Below are 23680 nucleotides of genomic sequence, written 5' to 3'. Positions count from 1 at the left end.
CTGTAAAGAAGTACACAGCAGTTGCCACGACGACTTTGTTTAATAACCACAGGGTCTTGAAAGTCAACTCTCCCTCTGCTTCCTCAGGGAGGCAGCTGTGTTCCAAGCGGTGACTCCTGGATGGAAGCAGTTGCTGCACTGAGCTGCAAAACTAAGGACAACCTGGGGAACTCTACAGCAAATGTTTCCCCTGATTGCAATTAAGTATAATTTACTGCAGCTGTCACTCAGCTCTGTTACAGTTCCAATAGAAAATAGTGCTTAATCTTACCCAAACAAGCACACTCACAACAAGATGCTTTTGCACAGTTTAATAAAGGTACCTCCTAACAGACATCATTCACAAGTTAAAAATAGTGACTTTTAAATACATCTTTGGCTGATACCCAGCTAGCCTCTAAGTTAAGAGAGCTGTCACAAACATATCATGAGTGGTAAGACCCTCCCAGCAGAGAGACTATTAACAACCAGCTATCCATGATAGCAATCTTCACATTTGCATAGTTAAACATTTAAATAACTGAATCCATGAGTGTTACAAACATGGTAAGCTTACAAACAAGATCGAGACCTTTCAGATATTTGGAACTGACCTGATTTGTAAAGCAATCCTGTTTGAAAAATGGAATCACAGGCTTATTTCAGCAGTTTCCCACTATCCCACACTGAAAAGTTCAGGACCCTTCCATCTGTGACTGACTCTCACATGTTCCCAGGTGACATCTGAATTCTTTTCAGTCCTCCCGCAGGTAAGGGTCATCACCTGCCTCTGAGCTTCCTAAAATGCCCTCTGGCAATGAAGAATCCTCTCCTTGAGCTTTGATGAGCTCTTCTGTTTGAGCTTCAGCTAATTTGGTCTCTGCTTTCTGGGACAGCAGTCGCACTTCTTGTACCTGTGATTTCACCAGCTGAATGTGGCTGCGGGCTGACACTGAGGCTTGGTCTGCACCTAAGGTAATGATTTAAATACAGAAGATCAGAAAACACTCAGTAAACCTTCAATTAAGATACCTACTGTCTACAATTTTCACCTGCTTTGCTGTTTTGATGGCTCTTAGGCTCCATTAATGCTAAATGCATTTGTTGTTCATTTACCTTCAACACTAATTTGCCTGCTTTGAGGTTATTTTTTGCCCCCTTGAACTCTTCCCCACCCAAGTGGGTTACAGCCAGTGTCTGATCAGAGCAATCAGCTTGTGGTAGTGGGGTATAAAACTCAGCCCAGCCATTGTGTGCTGGGAGCCTGCAGCCCTTGTCCAAGCACCTACCAGCAGTGAGAATATCTGTGGCACTGCTGAACTCAGAATGCTTTCTCCTCCTAACAGACTGTTTTCCAGGCCCTGACAGAGTCAGGGTGTCCCTGTATTTTCATCGCTTTTCTCCCCTTCTCCACTCCAGTAACTTTGCTGATTTACCATAAGCCAACCCATAACTCAATCTTGGGGCTATCAAGTCCTAAACTTTTTGTGAAAGGGTGTATCCAGGGAGAGAAGACCAAAATGAATCTCTTTCCTGAGTGAAAGGCAAATATTCCCACTCTTTAATAGAAATGAGTCCATCTGGAAAGATCTGCTGGACCCTCCTAGGTAGCCTTGTTTCTGTGGCTGTATTGGAACCCACTGCATTTAGAAATGACTAAATGCTTCCCTGAAACATTTTTCTGGCATGGTTGGTCTTTATCTAAACCACATGTGAAGTTTCCAGGCCTAGTTCTCAAAACTCATCTACCAGATCTGTAGCCAATAAAATAACAGAAGTTCTCAGCATCTCTGAGAACCAGGCATTAGGTGTAAATTGCTGTGTGAACTGAACAGATGTACTGGGTCTCTCAACTCCATTCTCATTAAAGAAATGCTGCCTAAATGTGAGGGGAAAGACATCCTCAGTATTACCTGACTGATAAGCAGCTTCTGCTGCCATCTCTGAAAGACGTAACGCTGTCATCCAGCTAGATTCCAGCCTTAGGTATTCCTCCTGCTTTGTTCTCACCTAGAAGTAAACCAAAGTGTTACTTAACCAGATGTAACAGTATTTGGACACTCTTCCAAACAGCACCTTCCTGAAAAGGTGAGCAAGCGAGAGGAGTTTCTGAGTGGAGTTTTAACAGGCAGATTGGTGCCTGGAGGGAGATGCTTACATCAACTCTGGCTCCTATCACCACCTGCCAAACTGCATCCACCTCTTCTGAATTCATCTTCCCAAGAAGGTTTGCATATTGCTTGTAGAGAGACACCAGTGTATAAACTGCCTGCAAAGGAATCATTTCAGCTGCATGATGATCTGTACGTCTGAGTGTTAACTGATATTAGTACAATTGCTGAATGCTTCCAGAGGTGCTTTGTTCTGAATTCACTGCAGTTCTGGGGGCACTGACAGCATTTGCTCTCTGCCCACAGCACTGTTGTGCCCAACATCTCTTTATGCTTGCCATACCAATAAGGTGGTAAACTGGAATGCAAATATTTTACTCAAATTGGCACTTATTTGTAAAATGAAAACTCCGCCTTCTTATTTCAGACTTAAATATGGCTCATTCCATTCTTCTGATGAAATTCAAGTTCATAGTCTTAGAAATGGGCACAGAAGGTAAATAAAATACCTAAGAATACAGGGTGGTACCTCCTGCTTACTCAGTATGCAGGTATCCAATACCTGTTATGACTTTCTTTAACCCCAGCTTTGAGACATGGGGCATTCTGGTTTAAGTTCAACCTCAAATCAACAGTCTAACAAAGCTAAAGGTAACTTCTGTGTTTGGTGTAGCAGCCCAGGGAGCCCTACCCCACTGTTTTCTGGAGACCTGACTTCCTGAAACCCCACACCTCTGTTATTAAAAATAGTAAAACAGCCAAAGTCCATTCCAAGTATGGTTTAACAGGTGTAGTTCGTGTCAAATAGCACAGCACACGATCTCTCAGCTTACCTTTGTATACTCTGTCAATGCTTCAATCAGCGCGTATGTTGTTTGAGAGAGGAGTGTAGAAGTGCTGTCTGTGACCAAGGAAACTGCTCTTTTAATCAAGGCATCATTGCTGAGAGAAACCACATTCTGCTGCTGAAGGACAAAGATATCTGCATGATCTTTTACTCTGACTTTCATATGGATGCAATAAATAGTGATAAGGAAAAGCACCACTGTTAGTCACAAGTTTGGACAGCCCAATTCTAGCTGCTGGTTTTCCACTGTAAAACAAGACAACTGTTTTTACACGGTGTTACTTCCTCATTTCTTTTCCTTAACAACCACATCTTAAACACCTGTGATCCCCAAGCAGGAACACAATTCCAAGGACAAGTAAAATGCACTTTGTAAAATGCTAAGCGAGAGTTTTTGAGTGTTAAACTGTTTGTAATGAGCAGGTTCTGCACGCACCACTGCTGGTACCTTACCTCTGCAATGGGGACAGCACACAAGGACACCCCCAGCCCCACTCCCACGATTTGGTGCCATCGTCCGCTCACACCTGCGAGGCAGCGCCTCCTGACACTGGCCACAGCAGGGAAGGTTCGTCTGGAAATGCAAGAAACAAAGGTAAGCAGAGAAATAACCAGTGTGCAGTGGGCAATAGGTATCGGAGAGGGAGGGAACACCTAGAAGCTGTCCTGGGTGCCCTACTCTCTCCTGAGCTTCTGTAATGCAGCTGTGTAATAGTGAGTGGGTAAGTTTGGTTTAAATTCTGCTACATTACTTATAAGTGCAAGAAAAGAGATAAGCACAGTAACTAGCACATTATTAATCCTTTGACAGTGCAACTGTATCTTATCTGGTACCAACACACTGCTACTATTACATAATATTTGAAAGCAAGTTAAAAAGCATGCTTAAAAGTGGTATAAGGTACACGCAGGTGAGCATTATGGCTGGTAATAGTCTGCTGCAGCCCGGTGCACTCAGGGCCTCCTGTGCTCAGTGTCACTGACATCCCACGTTGTGCATTAGTCTGTGTGGTCAGGGCCTATCTCTGAAATACTCGAGCAGAGCAGCATCCTCAGCCGCGAGGCTTCTGCTGTTGTTCTGGTGTCCTCTTTTACGCTGCGGGCTCTTAACCTACATTCCCTCAGCGGCAAGCGCTGTGTGGATACCACAGCCTGTGCTCCTCCAGCTGGACACGGATAAGGCGAGCAGCTGTGGCACAGGCCGCCGCTCCAGCCGGGCTTGAAGCGAGTCACAACGGGCGCTCAGCGGCGGAGCCCATTGAACACCCGCTTGGGCCCCACCGACAGGCCCTTGCCCCGCACAGCCGGTACCTGAGCAGGGAGCAGCAGCTCCGGAGCCACCGGCTGCCCGCCGCCATCTTGGGACTGGGCGGTACGTCGGAAGTGACGTCACTCGCAGCGGCGGGGCGGGGCTGGTTTTCCACTGCTTGACGCATGCGCGGCGTTGGGGCGGGTGTTGTGAGGGGGACGGAGCCTGAGGGGGACGGAGCCTGAGGCGGCGGCGGGACCGGAGGATGGAGCCTCCGGTAGCTCAGCCCCGCAGGGAGCGGTGCCTGCCCGCGGACAGGCCCTGCGGAGCACAAACGGTACCGGGGGCTCAGCCCCGGCCGCGCTGGGCAGCTCCTGTGTGTTCCCAGGGACACCTGAGGGCCGGCCCGGCTCCTCAGGGAACAGTCCGCAGCTGTGTCAGGTCATCAGTGAGGGCTGCGATCGCTCGGACCGGCTTACACAGGTTCTGCTCCACACGCCCCTGCTTCAGTTTGTCTTTGTTTTACAAGTGTATATAATGCTGCTTTGCTTTCGGCTCGTTCCACACTAGTGATAATCCGCAGCTTCTGGGTGATAATCCCCAGCTCCTCCACCAAAGATTTCCCGTATAGTTCCACATGAAAGCCTTGGTCAATTGAACCTACTCTATTTATAGCAGAGATTCTGTTCTCTGTTACAATTCATTCAATGCAGTTTACTTTCAAGCTGTGCTGCATCACAGGCACATCCTTCAGCTAATTCTGTGTTTTAAGCATAGCACACTTGAGAGCACCAAATAATAAGCCTGTGGATAACATAGTCTTGGTGCCCCCCATGAAATACGCCTCCTAAAACTGCAGGAAGAGGGAAACCTTGTGCTGATTTGAGATGTCTTTTTTCAGCACATCTAAAAATAATTACAAGTAATTTCTGTATCTCAGCCTTCACACCCTTAATGAGGCAGAGTTAGACAAGGCAGGACTTGTTCCTATGAGATATTGGTCATGTTTGAATTGTGTTGCCTCCCTCTTGTCCATCCGCTGTGCTTGGCAGGCTGCTGTGCTCTTGAGGCAGAGCATGGGCTGGGAATCTCAGGATAGAACTGCTGAGAGGCTTTCAAACACTTTGAGGAGCAGGGGCAAATGTGTAGGAGCCACAAAGAAGCTGCAAGAGCCACAGGGATAAATAAAGTGCATGCATGCAGATGCTTTGGAAACCTTTATTCTTTTTACATAAGAAAATAAGACTGTGATTAGGCAGTAATGAAACAAAACACTTGCAGGAGGAAGGGACCGTCCCATGTGATGAGCAGATGCACAGTGGAGCCTGTTCCCTTTGGAGAGGGCTCATTTAAGCACCAAGAAGTACGTCGTCCATCCAGCAAGCAGCAGCGCCCCGACCAACACGGTGTAACTGAAGAGCACAAAGGCCAGCAGCTCCCTCAGCACCTTCAGGAAGTGGATGGTGAAGGAGTCCGGCATGATTCTCCCCAGCACTGTGCAGGTAGGATCTCTGGGGCTGGCTGCTGCTGTGCTCCTCCTGCTCTCTGAGAAAAGGGACAGGATGAGTGTTTCTGAGCAAGGAGACTGCAGAGCTGGTGGGGTGGTTCTAATGTGGGGAGAAATGGCTGCGTGCAGGAGGATTAATGTCCACTCATCCTACTTAAGAGGTTGTCACTGTCGGGTTGTACTTGTGTGTGCTTTTCAAGAGCCCTGTACAGGGCTGCTGAGCTGCAGTGTTGAAAAAGAATTCAGGATCTGATCAATGTCTCCCTATCAGGACTGGTAATGAAGCAAATTAAAACACAGCCACACACAGTGTTGGTATGGGAAGAGGCCCCTACAGAGTCCTGCTGGCTCCTGGGATCTTCTCCTCCATGTCAGTGCATCTGGGAAGCTTCATGTTCAGAGTGGTTGCTGATGGTGCATTACCAACAATATGTTCTGATCAAAGTGGTCAATTCCTCCAAGGAAGCCACCATTAATATTTAATGATATAATTGCATCTAATGGAGATACTGGCACAAACTGAGCCTTTGTTTAAGATGGATGAAAACTGGGGCTTAAATATGAGTTTGCACAGGCAAATATTTATATCTCACGTTAAAAATAACCCTTAAATGGAAGACATGGGATAAGGTGCTTTAGAATTTGTCTTCTAGCTGTATCTTAAAGTCATACTTGCACATCATTTTAGAAGTGATTGTTCATTTGGTAGTTTCATACAAAATCTGAACTCCTTCACAAAAGTTCTTGGTTCCTTAAGACTAAAAGCTGTGAAGACCCACTTAAAAAATTCTACCATCACTCCAATTTACGTATTCTTTTCAATTTTGATCATAACTGTGGCTGGTTGAATATAGCCATGCTCTTGGTCAAACACATAAAAGGGGATTTAAAACCAGACTAACCTGAAAGGATTATTTCTCTTCTAAACAGTGTAAAGCCAGCAAATTAACTGTATCCGCACTCAGATACTTAGAATATTCTTGAAGAGTTTTTGTGATAAAGAGTTCACTTTTTGGTCTTACTAAAGAGTTCAGTCATTTCAGTCTAAGCTCAAGCACATGTATACATCAAAGGAGCTATTGCAATTTCAAACCAGGCATTGTTTTCTGTTATTCAGAGCATACAGGTTTTCTATGTATAGACTTTACATGATTTCTGCTTGTCTAAAAAGAAGTGGATAAAGAAATAAGCTGCTTACCCAGGTAGATGATGGTCTCTACTTTGTAAAGTTCCTGTTTCTCTCTAGTTCTTCTGCAGCTGTCCCTTGAATTCTGCCTTCTAACTGGTTTCTGCTGTAGTTTGATCCCTTTCTGCTCTGCTCATCCGGGAGCCAGAAGTAATGAGGTGGTGTTTGCAGCCCGCACGAGGACTAATGCACTAGGTGTGGCCAGGACCAGTTATGATATGACATAGCACAGCAAAACAGAGCATGCCAAATAGCTTCCCTTCCCCAGAGTGCTTTTGTGAACAGTATTTGGTGAGGTTAAGCACCATGGCTGAATGTTACCAGGTCAAAACTGCATTTGCTTAAATGTATGCTTTGTTTTCCTTTAGCAAAGTGTTGTGTCACTTTATCCTGCAGTTGCACATCATTCTGTAGTTATGTGGAATGCTGTTGTGCCTCTTGCTCCATTCTCTGAGAGCCCAGTGCTCCTGTAGGTCGCTCAGGGAAAAGGATGCTCACATGGGGATCATCTCAGGTCAGCAGCACTTTACTTGGTGTACCTGTATGAACTGAGTCAGCCTCTTAGCAAACGAGCAAGGGCTGAAGCCTCACTGCTCACTGTGCTGTCACTAGTTCACCGATCTACCTTAACCCCACACACCCAGTCACCTCTACCTTTTAGAGTGAGCACTCCTGCAACAGGGGGAAGGAGGGAGGTAAGCTATGTATTTATTTTTAGCAAATCTGTTTTCTGATAATATTCTATGAAAAGAGTAAGTCTCCTGGGGTGGAGGCTGGGTAATGGTTTCTTTATGGTTTTTGCTTGTGAACCAGACAAACGCAGACAGCAGAGAGAGGGAAGAGTATGTACTGCAAATCAAATCTCTTATTCACAAAGATATGATGATGTAGAAAATGGCCCCATAATTTAATTAGGCTCTCTTGTTATCAGATTATTACCCGCGTGGTCAGCAAGGCCTTAGCCAGAAGCAGAACATAATCAAGATGCTCAGGAAGCCTGTTAAGAAGTAATTGCTCCTCCAGAGAATTGATCAACGTCAGGATGGCTTTTAGTTTGTGGCGTTGTTGTTGAAGAGTTCCAGGAAGACCTTGTTTAGGGTGGGTGTCCTCATGGCTCCAGCTCAGTGGTGGTGCAGGGCTACACTGCAAAAGAGCTGTAGCAGTGGTGTTGATAAATCAGTTTACCAACTGTTGGGTGTGAGCTAGCTTCAAAGTAGGCTTTACCTTTAGTGTAACAAATAACCACATTCGCTGGGCCAAGTGAAAAGGTAAGCAAGTTCTTGAATGGGTTCCTTTGTTTGCTTGTGTGGCCTCAGTTCACAAACCAGCCTGAACAATGCTGTAATTTCCTTGTGATTAGTTCAGTTTTTAAGAGTTAAAAAAAAGAATAAAATCTGGAAATGGTGGTAGTACAGCAGACTCAGGGCTCAGCAAAGGACACTGTCAGGATTGCACTGACTCACATCATTGTTTCTTGCTCTTCTTTGCCCAGTAACCTCTCAGTTTTGATCTGATCCAAACCTACTTTTCAGATAGTATGAAATTAGCTACTTCACAGTGGAGCTACAGCAATAACTCAGAGCAAGGCAGCTCATGCTTGCTCCTTACATTGTTGTCAAAGTTGCAGCACGTTTTCTTTCTGCAAGACAAGTGTGCAAGCTGCCCACCTAAATTAAAGTCTCTAATGATTAAAAATGTTATCTTTCTTCAGAAGTCAAGAAATCCCGTAAGTAGTTCTGAGGTAGTATGTACAGGTGCAGAACAGAATGGAATTAGTGTGTAAACTGAAAGGAAAAGCATTGAGCTATTCAGAGAAATAGCTTCAATTCAAGTAATTCATTTGTCCTGGGGCGGCAGGGGGAGAAGGACACAGTGACCACAGTGCAGAGGTTTGGTTTATTTTATTTAGGTTTGTATTCCAGTGAAAGAGAGAGAAACACATCCAAAAATATCAAATACAGTTTTTATTTTGTTCTAATGAGCTAAGTGGAGTTAAACAGACAGAGGTGCACTGTGACCTCATTTGGGACAACTCAATCTTACAAAACCAGACTGAAACCCACAGTCGTAAGTGTAACACCCTGGCAAAATGAAGGCAGTTTTGGGATGTGTTGTCCATTCTGCAGGATAACTGAGAGCAGCTGTGTTTGCTGAGAGTGACTTAAGGTGTGGGATGAGGTTTTTTTCAGTTGTTTTTCACTATTTAAAAAGGTCCCCGGTGGTTGCTGGAGAAGCATGTGAGTGATGGTGACCATGGAGCAAGAGGGCTGAGGCACAGTGACAGCTGCACAGGCCTAAGCAAGGAGCCTGCTCTGCCTTTCCATTCCCTGGCCATTAGCAAGGCCAAGTCTCCAAGAGCTGAAGCTGCCACTTGCACACATTGGCTCAGCAGTGCCAGGGGCCCTGCCACCAAGCCCATGGAAAATTCCATTTTATGATGTTGAACTCTGTAATAGCTTGTGGCAGCAAGTTCCACAGTTTATAAACTGAACAGGGAGAGTGAAGCAGTGTCTGTTTGAAATCCACTGTTTACTAGGTCACTGACATAGCTATTTTTGGCCCAAGTCCCATGCAGGGAGTGTTTGTGTCTTCAGACATAAGCTTTTGACATGCTGATGTAATTTATACCCTGGAGTAGCTTTCCTGAGTCAGGTGGGTGTACCCAGGACAAACAAGCCTTCAGAGGGTGAGTGCAGTGAAAGGCTCAAGCATCTCCTTCGTAATTTGGGTGCAGTTGCTTGTTTTCATAGTCAGTGCTGTTGACATGCATGTGGCTAGTTCAAGGTTTAGCTGTTGCTGCAGGAAACCCAATGAACTTCTTGGCCAAAGTGTGCAGGACAGTAGACTTGAGCGTGGCTTACAGGTACCTCACCATAACAGCCAGCTTGTAGGAGCCAGCACAGGCCAAGCATGCCTTGCAGCCTCATTATTCTGTATGCCTGAGAGCCAGGAAGTTTGTAAACATATGCAGTGAAAAAGTTACTGCTTCCCTTTACAGGAGTTCTCTTTCCATTGTGGAGTCAGCTGGGAATATTGGATGACAGCAGGAAGAGAAAACATCCTGCCTCCTCAGCACCTTAGGAGGGTAAAAAAGGAATAATCACAAATAAACTGAAAGGGGAGAAAAAAAGGAGCAATCTGCCAAATGGAAGCACCAGGCCCAATCCCTGCCACCCCATCACTTCTTTGCCAATCCAGACCATGAGCCATTTATTTCATTGTTAGTGCCTTTCAGCTCTGAAGAAGCTGAAGTAGCTCTAAAGGAGCTACTTTGTCTACTAGATGTTCCGCAAACAGTAGGAACCCAAATGCAGAGAGGGATGAGAGTAGCTGCATCATGGGCTGGTCTCAGAAGAGCTCCTTGCACTGTCTTGTTTCCCCAACTTTCAAGCCGTGCCAGAAGACCAGAAGCTGATGTGCTTTTGTCCACAGGGCCTCTCACCTTCACTGTCTCTTACCACAGACCTTAGAATGGGGCAGGCTCCAGTTTTTCCATCAAGGATTTCATCCAGGTTGTCCCATTGATCAGTTTTGTAGTGGCAATGACATATTCTGTGCCTCCATCTTCCATCTGGGACAGAAATCTCAGAGCAGCAATTTCTGCATACGTTACCCCTCCCAGGAAGAATACCAGAGTGACTCTGTTCTCACCGTGTTGACCTGTGTGTTCAGAGACATTGAGAGGTTGTAGTTTTACATCAACTGACAGTCAGACTCAGAATAAGATAAAACTAAAATAAAGATATCAGCTGAATTAGAGGAGAAACCTATTGGGCAAAACACCAGGCCCAGAAATGCAGACTCTCCTCCCAGCTCTGGAGTCTTTTTAGAGGATGTGCTCCTGCCTGCCCAGGCTTAAGGCTAGAGAGTGCAAAGAAATGTTAGTTATTAAACTCACAGTGTAAGGTTAGGGCTTATTTAAGTAACCTCATGAGAAGTTAAAACATGTATGGCTCTGTTCTGTTTTCAGTGCACATGGTGCTGTGCATGAACAGCAGGCTGAGTTTGTGACTGGATGTTTTAAAGAGCCCAGGAAGCTATCTGTCCAAAATAGCTTTGGTAGACCTAATACTGCAGTGGGAGATGAGATAGGTGCCTAGACTCTGATTTCAGTTTGCTTCGCTCCATTGCACTGCATGCCACACAGACATGTATCTCCCTTTCAAAAATGGGAAAACAAAGCAAACGCACGCTTTTTCTGAAGGCCAGTGGGCAGCTGCTGCCTCTCCTCAAAATGGGGACCTGGCAGCATCTTCAGAACCTCTTCTATGCTCCTCCACCCTGGGCGAGCCAGTAGCTGTGCCAGGCGGACACTCAGCGGTGCGTAGCCACTGTACACATAGGAGATGTCGTTGGGGTTCTGCAGGAGAGAGCAGAGTGTGAGCAGTCGGTGACAGCTGCTTCATGCTGCAAAACAGCACCATAAAACAGTAATAATTAAAGAAAGATGAAGGTTTTCCTGCTGCACACAATTCTGTGTTGTTAGATGTAATGTTCACTGTGGAGGTGTCTGTTTACCTGTTCATTGACATCATCCATCCACAAGCGCAGCGTTTTCCTGATGGTTGGGTAGTTATTCCTACCGCCTGTCTGAGGTTTCAGGAGTCCAGCCTTCTCCAAGTTGTTTAAGGTCAATATATGTTCATAGCCATAAGTCTGCAATATGAAGAATTGACTTCTAACACCACGTCAATAATCCATGACCAGAGTGTTTAAAACATATAAAGGCAAAGATGTTAAATTTAAAAAGCTTTTGGGTTAATCTGAAGTGTTTAAATCACGATAGTAAGAAGTGCAATGATGTAAACCCCCTCTGTATCTACATGTTGTAGAGCACATATCAGCACCTCCTGAGCCATTGCTGTCAGCCCACCCAGAAGCCTCAGTATTCCCTCTGCCCATGCTGGCAGTCAGCACTGCCCATGTACAAGACGGGTTTGTCTAAACTACAAGTGTATTTTAAAGCAGAGCTGAGGATTTGGTAGGATTTTCTTAGAAATGTGTGGATCCAAAAGTTCCAGCCCAACCTGGATAATCTCTCTTTTGTAATGGTCCAGAACCTTCTGCTTCAGTCCACTATTGCACACGGATTGCAAGCAAACGAGGCGTAGGATCTTGATTAATGGATGCTTTTGAGCTATGCAGTCTTCAATGTAAGTGTTAACCTATTTAAAAAAAGATAAATAAAAATACATAAGCTATTATTTAAAGGCCTATTGAAGTGCCTACAGGACCTGGAATGAAAGATCTGGTTTTGCCCAGTATCTCTGAAACGGCAAGAAAAGAGGGGGCAGCTGCTCTCCAGGCACCTCAAGAGCAGTGTATCAGTGATCCAGCTCTGGTTCCACCTGTGTCTCTGAAGTGCAACAATTGCACAATCAATAGCTAAACTTTATGTGATGCACTGAAAAAATCCGGATTACCAGTCCTCAATCTTCCCTTGATTCCTCAAATTGCAAATGTGTAAGGAGATGCACATGAGAGCTCCCAGCCTTGACACTGGAAGGGGACAGACATCACCTAGAGCAGATGTTTCCTCTAGCAAAAAAACCCACCAAACCCCAAATGGAAGAATAACCCAGAGAAATACAATGGTCTGGGGGTTTTATTTTCAAGACATTAAGAGTCACTAATTGTCATTATCTGCTTACCTTGTCTGTGTCTATTCCAGACATGAACTCTTGTTCCACCGTTAAATTATCAAAGAAATCTTCAGATGCTTTGGGAAAAGGATGAAAATCAATAGAACAGCAACCAACAGCTTATTTCCTACATTGACATTTCAGCAGAGATGCACTGGATGGAGCCCAGCCAATTTCTGCCAGGCTGAATAATGTCCATCAAGTTGTCTTGCATCTTGCTGTGGTGAAATGAGTCAGAACAACTGTTACACTCACTGATGATGAAGGACTACTCACTGGTGATGTCTTTGATGAGTTCTGCAATGGAGGTGTGATTTGCTAGAGAGCTTCTTGCTGCCTGCATGTGTGGCAGCTGTGAGACAAACTGCTTAATCTCTCCAACGGTCTTTGCATGGTGGCGTTCCTAAAGAAAGCCATCACCTAGGTTAGGGCTTGTTCAGAGCAGTAACACCAACGAGATCATTGTATCATGACAAGGTTTTTTCACTGTACTCACTGCAACAGCAGATGCTGTTAGACAGACACAACCTTTTAGACAAAACACTTTAAATGCTTACACTAATGCTATAGCATTGCCTGTAAAAGCACTTTGACCATTAAGAGGGAGGATATAGGACAGGATCATTAGGCTGGTTTTTCCCATTCTGCCAGTGTTGTCAGTCACTTTTAATCATGGTTTGGGTTGGAAGGGACTTAAAAGCTTATCCAGTTCCAACCCCTGCCATGGGCAAGGACCCCTTCCACTGGAGCAGCTTCCTCCAAGCCCCTGTGTCCAACCTGGCCTTGAACACTGCCAGGGATGGGGCAGCCACAGCTTCTCTGGGCACCCTGTGCCAGCGCCTCAGCACCCTCATAGTAAAGGATTTCTTCCTAACATCTGATTTTCTCCATTTTATCAGGCTTCAGCCATCACTCTCTGCTCCTGTTTCCCAGCAAAACTACCTTTTTCAGGCAAAGGATGAGGTACTTCACTAGCTGCTAGTAAACACAATGCTGTAGGCAAAAGAACTCAGAGATGGAGACATTTCCCCCCAAAACAGTAGTGAACGGTGCTGAGGAACTGGGTTGGTGGGGTCTGTGTCCCTCGTGAGCCTGCCATTCACTGTACCTGGCTGTACCAATGTCCCAGGTTTAGAGCAAGGATCTGACGAGGCACAGTGCAGACGTCAGCTCTCAGAGCAGTCTCTGGACTGTTTCATTTGTGCCTCTTGCTGCAACTTGGAATAAAAATAATCACTTGACTCATGTGGAGGATTTAAATGGGCAAGTGCAGGCAGGAGGGTGATAATGACACAGCCTGCAATGAAGGAGTCCTCTGCTGCCAATGTGCCACTGCTTCATTATCACCTATTACCTCTGACAGTTTAAGTTCCCTTTTTTTCTTAACAACCAGTATGAATAATCCATCTTTAGCACCTTCACCTTTAACACGGCAATAACAGTTACTAGGGGATGAGGTTGAGCATGCACTGCTTCAGTTAAGGTACCACTGCCTTGTCTTAAATGGGGCTGAAGTGAAGAGGCAAAGAAAAACCCCACAGAAACACAGTGTAACAGGTCCTCTTGAAGTCTGCAAGCAGAAACCTCAGGGGGATTCAGCTTCCTTCTGAATCATCAACAGGATGTTTTTCAACAAAACCACAAGCACAGCCCACAGCACCCTTTACCTTTATCTAAGGTGCCACGTGAGTGTGAACTGACAGGTCAAACCTCCTGTAAGGCAACTGTCGCTCTCACATTCCTGTTGTTTTTTACACTAGCCACAATGCTTAATGCTCTACAAATGCACATTCTGGAGTTCTGTTTCTTAAAGCCTTTTCTCTGCATCCTCAGTGAATTCAAAGGGAAAAGGACCTTTCATTTAACAGGTACCAACAGTGGAACTGACCAGTATGCTAAAACAGACTCCCTGGCTTTGATCTGGCTGAGGGATTATACCATGGCAACAGCTCGAGCTGCCAGTCATAGTCCTGTTCAATGCAGACTGTGACTTATCTGACACCAAGAACACCCAAGGGATGCACAGTCGGATCCAGGCCTCACCTCAAAGGCTGCAGAGATGATCTTGGCTTTCTTGCTCAGCACTGACCCCACAGCATTGAAGTTCTTGTCTCGGATTTCAGCATAGAGCTCTTCAGCAGAGTTGAGCTGGAGCTTCTTGGGTTCTGTGGGCAGATCTTTCCCACCCTCTCCCTGCTTCTTTGGGGCAAACTTCTCAGGAGGGAGTTTCACATATGCTACCAAATGCAGAGAAATCACCCTTACAGAGGGGAACTTCACCAGAAGTAAAGATAAGGAAGTGTGTCCCCTGAGCAGGAAACAGGTCTGAGCAGCAAAGCTAACACAAACTCCCAGACAGCTCAGTGCATATGTGTTCATTAAGGACAGACTCTCCCAGGGACCCAGAGAGCTACAGACATGATCAGAACCCAAGTGCATCAAGCTTTCAACAAGGCCTGGAGGCAGCCTTCCAGTCGCTGCAGCAGGAGGGAATAAAACCCATCAATGCCTCTCTGGGGTTACTCTTTGTACCTCCTAAAGAGCCAGAGACCACTCTGAACAGCCTTTCACAAACTGTTCCTGTTCCCACAGTGTGGTACCTGAGCTCAGCAGGCTGGAGGGTGAAGCACACGCTAAAGTCTGCACCCCCACACCACATGTTCCATGCCATTGGCGCCTGCCCCCAGCCCACATCCACAAAGTGCCCATTCAGGAACCAAGCCCTGCTCTCACTTCCTTTCCTGTGCAAAGAGAGCCAGGGCTGATCTTTAGGAGCTTTAGCCTGGGACTGAACCACCCCTGCACCAAGTTCCAGTGAGCTGCTCCCACACTGGAGTCATTCAGGGAAGCAGAAGGGCACCTGACACAGCTCAGCTCAGCAGTACTCACTGTTCTGGATCCCATAGATCTCATCTATCAGCCCCTCATAGGTGAGCTGCGTGGCCAGCGGCGTCAGCAGGTCCACGTTGCGGTCCAGCAACAAGAGGGTGTCGAAGACGGGAAATATGGAGTTCTGGCTCCCAGGGAACTCGCGCTTCATCCTGATCATCATGTTAGCCACGTGCTGGAGAGACACCACATTCATCTGGTTAGGGGGCAGGCCACCAGGGATGGATCTGATGTAACAGGGGCAGGACCAAGAGAGCAAACAAAATCCTCCTCTGCTGCTCCCCGCAGCTCACTGAGTGACTGCGGCCAAAGCACTGCCCTCTTCTCAAGCTGCTCCCTTGCTACCAAAGGTACCAACTCAACCCCAGGCTGATCAGAGAGAAGGAAGTGGGTACAGGGAGAGATGAGAGAGCCAAGGCATGGGCAGCAGGTTACACATTTCCCACCTCATTCAGCCCTTCTGCTACCAACAACCAAGTGTTAAAGCTCCACAGAAAGAGCACAAGGGCAGTGCACCTGTGAGCAAAAAGCACATGAAATCAGCTGAATGGGAAGACTTCTGGAGCAGCAAAGATCGTTCTTTTGGCCAGAGATGACAAAGACCTGAGGCCACGATACTGAAATTCCGGTATGACAAGAGGGGTCCCTGGCTGGATTCAGAAACCCCAGAGGCTGTCCCACAGAACAAGATGGGATTTCCCATTTGCCTCACCCGAGCACACTCGCCCTTCCCGAAGATCTGTGGGATGGTTCCGTACAGAGCCTGCAGCGTCATCAGCCCCTTTGCTGCGTGGTACAGACTCGTCTGGTCGCTCTCCAGGTAACATTCCTACACAAAAAGAGGGATTCCTGATGGAAGGTGCTCAGACAGCAGCTCCCCCAGCAAAATGTGGTCCTTGTGGTCTTCAGTTCAGAGGAGACACAGGCTGGGAAAAGACTGTGGCTGTTGACAGATACGAATCCTATCTGTGCTGTCACTGCATCAGATCATTGACCAGACACTGCAGTGATTCTGAACTCCACACCCCTCCCAGTCTGATGGAGAGAAGGAAAGGAGCCAGAAAGCAAGTACAGAGTCTCTCCCTCTAATCTAGGCCGATCCGAGCACACAGCACCTCACCACAGCTATGGACAAGCAGCAGCAAGCCCCAGTGTGTCCTCTGGGCTATGCTTAACAAGTCAGCAATGGCCAAAGAAACTCTTGGACCTTTCTGTCCCCAGACAAAGCATTCTGGGGGAACAGGCCATGCTGCTGGTACGTGACAGCTGTAAGCTCTTGGTGCACCTTAGAGCACAGCATTAACCATTATGTGTGGCTCTTTGGCTGTGCAGTGACACAAACAGTGCTGACTGTTTGCAACAACCAGGTGTTTTAATCCTGAGTGCTCGATTTGTGCAAACAGCACCAGCAGCTACAGCCAGAGGAGCTGGGGTGCAGCTCAGAGAGCAGCCATGGCTCAGTGCAGCATCGGGATCAGGCCACATTTGCTCTGCAAAGCCCGTCCCAGATGCACAGCCACTGACAAACCCTCACCTTGAAGGCGCTCTCGGCCTCCATGGAGAGCAGGTCCCCATCGAAGGGAATGAGGTCCAGGCTGTACTGCTCACGGTGGATGAAGGACCCCAGCACACCCTGCTCCTTCAGCCACTGCTCGCACAGCAGGCTGCGGCGCGGCACGAACAGGATGTGGAAGTCCCTCTGCGGAGAGCGGCCTCTGTCCTCCCTGCGGAGTCACAGCACAGGTAACAGCACAGACCACGGGCTGGGGGCAGGCAGTGCCAACGGAATGGGAATGCTGCACGTGGGTGTTATTTCAGTTACTAGCTTGGAGTTGTTTACCACGTGCACCCACAGGACTGAACCCAGGGTGAGGCTTCCCCGCAGTGCTCCTCAACCAACGCACGCATCATCCCAGCTGATCCAAAGGAACGTGTGGCTTCCCAACACGGAATGACCCCTGCATCACGGCCCAAAGCGACACCCGCTGCAGCGCCGCACACCCCAACCCGAACCTGCGAGCAGCTTCCTTCAGCCCAGAGCTGCCAACCCCGGTGCGGCTGCAGGCCCCGCCCGCTGTACCTGAGCACGTTGTCGGTGATGATGTCCATGAGCTCCAGCCGGGGCCTCACGAAGAAGATGATGTTCTTGACATCGGCCTGCGGCAGGCGCCCGGGCTTCAGCGTGAACATCTTCTCCACCTCGTGCTCCTGCCCGGGGGGATCCGCGTCAGCCCCCGCAGCCCCCCCACGGCGCGGACCCCCCCCCACACCTGTACCTTGAGCAGCGAGTACTGCGCGATGAGCCCGAAGGGTCCGGTCAGGGACTCGTCCCACACGATGGCCTGGGGGGGGGGAGGGGAGCACGGGGGGGGTCAGAGCGGGTCCTGCCGCTGCCCCTCCCCCCTCGCACCCCTCCCCCCCTCTCCCCTCCCCCCCTCACCTTGCTCCCCGCGCACTTGTCCAGGAACTCCCGCAGCTCGCGCCGTCCCGCCTCGCGCAGCGCGGTCAGGTTCACCCGCCCCGAGCTCAGGTGCGCCGCCATCGCGGATCCGCCGCACCGCTCACGTGACGGCGGCCGTCACGTGATTCACATGACGGTGGGGGGGGGGGTGCAAGGCGGAGCATGCTTGGCGGCACAGCGCCCTCCGGTGGGCACCGCTAAACCCGAGCTCTGCACCACATCTCGTAACACCAACGGGATCATGACGAACCTATTTAACCGGTACAAGCATCTACTGCGCGTGCTTCAAAGGCTGCCAGAAGTGATGAAGATTGTTGGAAGAAGTAAACGCCCCTCAGAGACCACCACAGTTCTGTGCGCATGCGGGGAGCTTTCTGGAAAGTGATGTAATCCATACGTAGCCTCATGAATATGCATGTTTGCCCAGGGACTATATAAGGATGGCTTGTGTAGCAATAGAGAGACACACGTTAGGAGGAGCTATCCTCCATGTCCAGCAATAGAGCAGAGCCTGGAGGGCTGCACATACCTGCAGCTGGACATGGACACCCATTGCTGCTCTCCCCTAGGGCGCATGAATGTGAAGAATGAGGAGATCGATGAGATGATAAAGGAGGCGCCCGGCCCCATCAACTTCACCGTGTTCCTCACCATGTTTGGGGAGAAACTCAAGGGTGAGAGGGCAGCTGGGGGGTCGGTGGGCACCGATACCAGCACCACTATCCTGCCCCACCTGGGGAAGCCACGCAGCTCCCAGGCTCTCCATCACCCTTCCAGGGAGATCCCACAAATGGTCCTTGGAGCCTTCAGATGGGAGCTGCTAAAGGAAAGCAAGTGGCACTGGCTGCTGTACTGTGGCATGCAGAGCATGGCAAGTGGGATGCTGCCATATCATGGCCAAGAGGTCAAACCTAGGGACAACCATGGGATATTTGTGAAATGATCTCCCTCTCCCATTCCTCACATCCCTTAGGGCCACCTTCTCCCAATGGCAGCACCATTTGGGACCCCCCAAAGATAGAGGCTATGGTGGGATCTTCACCAGCAACAACCTCTCTTCCCAAGAATTCCAGTTCTCATCCTCCAAATCCTGGACTTGTGTGCTCTCCCTGCTTCCCTGTCCTGAGACACCACAGACAGGACAGGACCAAGAACATCATGTACCCTGAGCAAGTGTCTCCAGTGAGATCCCTGCACCCCAACATTCACACTGATTTGCAATTGTCGTGGTTTAAACCAAGTCCCCCAACTCCCAGAGAGTTAGGAAGGAGAATCCAAAGAATGTAGCCCCCACGGATTGAGATAAGAACGGTTTAATTGCTAAGGCATAACACAAAACCCCTACTGCCATTTACTACTACAAATAATAATGATACAGCAAACAGCAAGTGAAAAGAATACAACACCCCACCAGCCACCGACCCATAACTCACTCCACCCTGCCCGGCCGAGCACCATGTGCTCCCTCCTCCATTTTCCTCTACCGCCCTCTCCTCCTGCCTTCTCTTTCCCAGTTGCATCCTGGGCATCACGTGCTATGGTATGGAATACCTCATTGCCTAGTCTGGGTCAGGTGTCCTGTCTCTCCTTCCTCCCGGACTCCCCTCCTGCCCCTGGCTGGAAAAAACCTTGAACAAAAACACCCTCAAAACATGCTCAAACCATGACAGGGCTGAAGCACAAGAGCTATGATAATCCCTTCCTCATAAGCTGGAGCGCGTGTCCAGCTTCTTCCCAGGGACTCAGCAAACCCTGCAATCCCTGGAGGGCAGAAGCATGAGATAGAGCTGGAGGCTGCAGCAGGGCTGTGCTTTGTAGTCCTGGTGCTGCTTACTCAGCTGCGGGATGAAGGAGAATAGACAAGTGCTGAAGGTGAGCAAAGGGCATCCGTGTCCCACTTTGCAGGGCTGCAGGGAGTTCAAGGCAATGAGCAAAATCCCCAGCCAGCACATCACTCCTGAGGCTGTCCATCCCTGTTAGCCTGGAGACTTTGAGGAGCTAACAAGCCAGCCATCAAGTTCCAGGCTAATTCACAGCCAGAGAGGCTCTGAGGATGCATTTAATTGGAAATGGTTTTCATGGCAAAAAGCAGAATGTGACATTAGATAAGAAAGATCTCAACCAAGGGCAGAGCAAGGCTGGGAAGGCACCAGAGCCTGAGGGTCCCACAGGGAGCCAGGGAAGCTGTTCCTGCAGGATTGACAGCTCCATGGGACAATAACAGCAACCTTCATCCATAGGGATGAAGTTGTCTCGGTGGCCCTGGCTGTGTCATCCTGCACATCCCCTTCTCTCCGGTTTGCTTCTCTTCACCCTCAGCAGAAATAAGCCAAACCTCCAGTCCAGAATAAAGGTAGAGCTGCAGGGGTGGTCATTATTTTCCTAGAAACAATGCTGCTGAATGCAGGCTCAAAAGCTGTTTTCCCTTGGCTTGGACTAGTCCAACCTCAAAATACAGCCTGTATTCTCTGTCCTTTTTGTGTTCCTTCTCCATGGGCCAATTCTCAATTGTTTAGCAATGAACAAGTCAGTAAATTAAACTATTGAGGAACGTTCTGATTTGGTAGAGTCTGTGTCTGTCACACTCACTTGTTTTACTACAGGAGATTGTTTTCACCCAAACAATGCTCAGCTCTCAGACTTGCTCTGAGTGAGGGTGACTCCATTGTCTGAATGGACCTTTAAGCTGTGGCTGAGCAGAACAGTAATCAGAGCAGGATGAGATAGTCTGTAACATCTGAATCCAGCAAATCTTTGTCATTGGGGAAAAAACAGAAGAAAAGTGACTTTCTATGCAATTCTCAACCCATCTTCCCTGATTTAATAGGTACATTTAGCACTGATTGACATGGAGAAATTACTCCTTCAGCTGAAGATCTGGGGTCCAATTAAAACTGTTTGTACTATTTTAAGGGCAAAATTCTGATCTCTGCAAGCAGCACAAATCCTCCCTGTTTTCAGCAATGATTTCCCCATTTCACTGGGTCCAGTTAAATGGCAGCGGCAGGGGACAGTCAGAACTGGGCTGACTCCGATGTAAGCTCATCTTTGGAGCATCCCATTGATGTCCAAGAAGATCTCTGGGGTAAGTGAGAGAATAAGGCCCATATTTTCATGCACATTGAATACATTCATGTTACCTAATGCCTATTGTCGTGGTTGAAATCTGCACAGTTCCCCCTTGGTTTCCCCTCCCCACTCCCGGAGGGATGGGAACGAGAGCCAGAGGAATACAGCTCCCAAGGATCGAGGTAACATCAGTCCAGCAATCAAGGTACAACAGCAACAACTACCGGTACCAATAACAAACCAATGTTAGAGGAGACAAACAGGGACAGAGAACACGACACCACCCGCGGCCACGAGCCCAGCCGGGAAGAGAGAGAGAGCTTCCCCCCTCCCCTCCCGGCCAGATTCCAGTCCCCTCCCCGAGCAGGACGTGCTGTGCTATGGAACCTCCCCGGCTAGCCCAGACCAGGCCCTATCTCTCCCTCCTCCCTGGCAGAGCATGAGCTACTGCTGAACCCATGACATTATCCACCCCTTATTCCATACCATTCACGTCATGCTTAGATCCCACATTTTCAATATACCATCATATATATATATATGGTGTTCCTCAGTGGCCCGACTCTTAGGTATGTGGGCATCTACATGGCGTACCCTCACCACCAGCTTCTGTACCCGGGCAGCGATACCTTGCCATAATGCAGCAGCCCAGATGGGTTTACCTCTGCGTTGCTCTCAGATCCAGGGACATCTTGTTCCTTTTGAAGGTGTTGGATAGTGTCGATCAAGGCCCTATAAGCATAGGCCAAGCCCCAGCACGTTGCTGTCATTTGTCCATCTCTGGTATGGCCAGGATGACAACACACCTCATTTAGGTGTTTTATTAACTCTTCCGGATTCTTCACTTGTTCGGGAGTAAAATTCCAAAGTACTGGAGGAGCCACTGACCTAGATACTTGCCCATACTATCCCATACACCCTGCCACTCATGGCTGTCCAGCCTCTGGGAAGATCTCCTGGTCCTCCTATTTCGTCGTTTAACCCCAATACAGGACCAGACCTGACTCTGCTTAACTCTTGAAATCAGATGAAATAACTGTGAGCAAAACAGACTCTGTATGCGTGCTACTATGGTGATCCCCATCACAATCAGCATACGAGTCTCAACAGTATTAAAAGGCCATTCAAGAACCCTCAAATGATGTTGTAGACCATCTGGAGAGAGCACTGGGAGGACAGAAGAATGTCTCCTTCACAGGTTGACCACCCGAGAAGGAGAAAAAAGATGTGAAATTCCTGAGCACTTCTATTATATACCTCCCAAAATATAAAGTTGGTGACCATACCAGGAGCATAAACCAGATCAGTTTCATGATCAATGCTTCTAATGTATTACAAGTCATTAACATAAAGTACAAGGAGACCAGAACCTTAGCCCAAACCCCATACTTGATAAACACTAACACAGCCAATATATATGAAAAGTAATTGGTAACATCCTGAAACCCTGAGATCAAGAGAAGAACCTGTGAGAGCCAATGAAACATCATTGTGACAAATGACTGTAAATCCGGTCAGATCTGTTGTTATTTCGTGGGTTTGGGCCCCACATTGAGCACCAAAAACTGTCCTGGTTTAAACTAAATCTGCACAGTTCCCCCTTTGTTTCCCTCCCCCCCTCACCTTCCCACTCCCGGAGGGTCCCACACGATGGCCTGGGGGGGGGGGGGTGTAAGGCAGAGCGTGCGCGGCAGCACAGCGCCCTCCGGTGGGCACCGCTAAACCCGTGCTCTGCACCACATCCATGGGATCGGGGAACGGGCTGGAGGGAGCTGGAAGCTCATCCACGGGCAGGGACATCTCCCACTGGAGCAGCCTGGCCTTGGACACTGCCAGCGATGGGGCTGCCTTTAAAACTCTTCATGCGGCTACGGAATGCACGTGTATATACACACATCCATGAACAAGGTGCTGCACACGACAGCACCAACTCCAGCTCCTCCTGACACCTCTGCAATTTCAGCATCGCCTTTTCCAGCAGGTGTTTCCTTCCAAAGGGAAAACCAACCTCATTTATCAGGCAGGATTCTAATGGAACCATCCTTATAGCAAAGAACTTCTTAACATCTAATTCCCCAGCTTCTGGCTGTGTTTTGGAGGCAGCAACACTCCAGCCATTCCCATCCCTTAGTGCTGCTAATGCTTCTCTTTCCCTTTACTCACAGGTCACCTGTGTCCCACGTGGAGCACGTCCCCTTCCTGACAGCTCCGAAAGGTAGGAAAGAAAACACAATTTCTCCTTTTTTTCTCCAAAATAGAACTTTAATATATATATGCATATTTACACACACACTTCACGCACACGCTAGAGAGAAGCTGAAAGAATGCAAACCAAGGGGGGGGTCCCACACCAGAGTGGTGCAGAGCTACAGCCCCACCGCAGCAGCTCCGGTTCTTACCTGCTCCACGATTCACATTCACCAAACCATAGCCCGGAGCTCACGTTCACTGAGCAAAATCACAACCACAGGAGTCAAGGAAAACAAAGGAAACGGTTCTCAAACCCAGTCCAGTGTCCAAAAAAAAACCAGCTTAGAAATCTAAATGTACAAATTCAACCTTAAAATGGTTTAGTGCAAATAGGAAAATTAACGGCATCATTTTAAGGTATTTAAATAAGCTTTAATATAACTATAGTGCTTCATTCCTATACACGTTTTCCCATCAATAGATGCAACAGCACAAGAGCATTTCTTAAGAGTGGGGACAAACCCAGAACCTGGGAAGAAACAGCATAAAG

The 23680-nt window shown here is 48.1% G+C and overlaps 2 protein-coding genes across 3 annotated transcripts; both read right to left on the bottom strand.

Moving 5' to 3' along the window:
• Positions 1 to 296: 296 nt before the first annotated feature.
• DIABLO (diablo IAP-binding mitochondrial protein) lies at positions 297 to 4295 on the bottom strand. Of its 2 annotated transcripts, none has more exons than XM_005145148.4 (6): positions 4249 to 4295; positions 3391 to 3511; positions 2924 to 3055; positions 2138 to 2248; positions 1893 to 1989; positions 297 to 949 (listed from the first exon to the last, which is right to left on the bottom strand). In XM_005145148.4, exons 1-6 carry the CDS (start codon positions 4293 to 4295, stop codon positions 735 to 737), a joined length of 723 nt encoding a protein of 240 aa, XP_005145205.2. In that variant the 3' UTR covers positions 297 to 734. The 2 variants fall into 2 exon arrangements, with proteins under 2 accessions (XP_005145205.2, XP_030901397.2); XM_031045537.2 differs by having other exon boundaries at positions 2924 to 3052.
• Positions 4296 to 10072: 5777 nt separating this feature from the next.
• Positions 10073 to 17977, bottom strand: VPS33A (VPS33A core subunit of CORVET and HOPS complexes). Its single transcript, XM_034068198.1, has 13 exons — positions 17851 to 17977; positions 17687 to 17752; positions 17491 to 17618; positions 16945 to 17134; positions 16123 to 16239; positions 15411 to 15585; positions 14565 to 14758; positions 12798 to 12924; positions 12531 to 12598; positions 11907 to 12044; positions 11398 to 11535; positions 11071 to 11239; positions 10073 to 10539 (listed from the first exon to the last, which is right to left on the bottom strand). The coding sequence occupies exons 1-13, from the start codon at positions 17950 to 17952 to the stop codon at positions 10346 to 10348; spliced, it is 1806 nt and encodes a 601-aa protein (XP_033924089.1). The 5' UTR covers positions 17953 to 17977; the 3' UTR covers positions 10073 to 10345.
• Positions 17978 to 23680: the final 5703 nt, after the last annotated feature.

The sequence above is a fragment of the Melopsittacus undulatus genome, chromosome 12 (assembly GCF_012275295.1).
Source record: "Melopsittacus undulatus isolate bMelUnd1 chromosome 12, bMelUnd1.mat.Z, whole genome shotgun sequence".
Taxonomy (NCBI): Eukaryota; Metazoa; Chordata; class Aves; order Psittaciformes; family Psittaculidae; genus Melopsittacus; species Melopsittacus undulatus.
Note: the sequence above shows the minus strand (reverse complement) of the source record. Positions and strands in the feature narration are given on the sequence as shown.

What these genes read in the sequence shown, in the direction of transcription:
- DIABLO (XM_005145148.4), bottom strand. Translation starts at nt 4,295, where the DNA reads ATGGCGGCGGGCAGCCGGTGGCTCCGGAGCTGCTGCTCCCTGCTCAG. An exon ending in AGCTGCTGCTCCCTGCTCAG is followed by an intron (nt 3,512 to 4,248) that starts GTACCGGCTGTG and finishes TTGCATTTCCAG; the next exon opens with ACGAACCTTCCCTGCTGTGG. An exon ending in TGATAGGAGCCAGAGTTGAT is followed by an intron (nt 1,990 to 2,137) that starts GTAAGCATCTCC and finishes GTTTACTTCTAG; the next exon opens with GTGAGAACAAAGCAGGAGGA.
- VPS33A (XM_034068198.1), bottom strand. Translation starts at nt 17,952, where the DNA reads ATGGCGGCGCACCTGAGCTCGGGGCGGGTGAACCTGACCGCGCTGCGC. An exon ending in ACAAAAGAGAGATTATCCAG is followed by an intron (nt 11,536 to 11,906) that starts GTTGGGCTGGAA and finishes TTCATATTGCAG; the next exon opens with ACTTATGGCTATGAACATAT. An exon ending in CACTGGCCTTCAGAAAAAGC is followed by an intron (nt 10,540 to 11,070) that starts GTGCGTTTGCTT and finishes CTGAACACACAG; the next exon opens with GTCAACACGGTGAGAACAGA.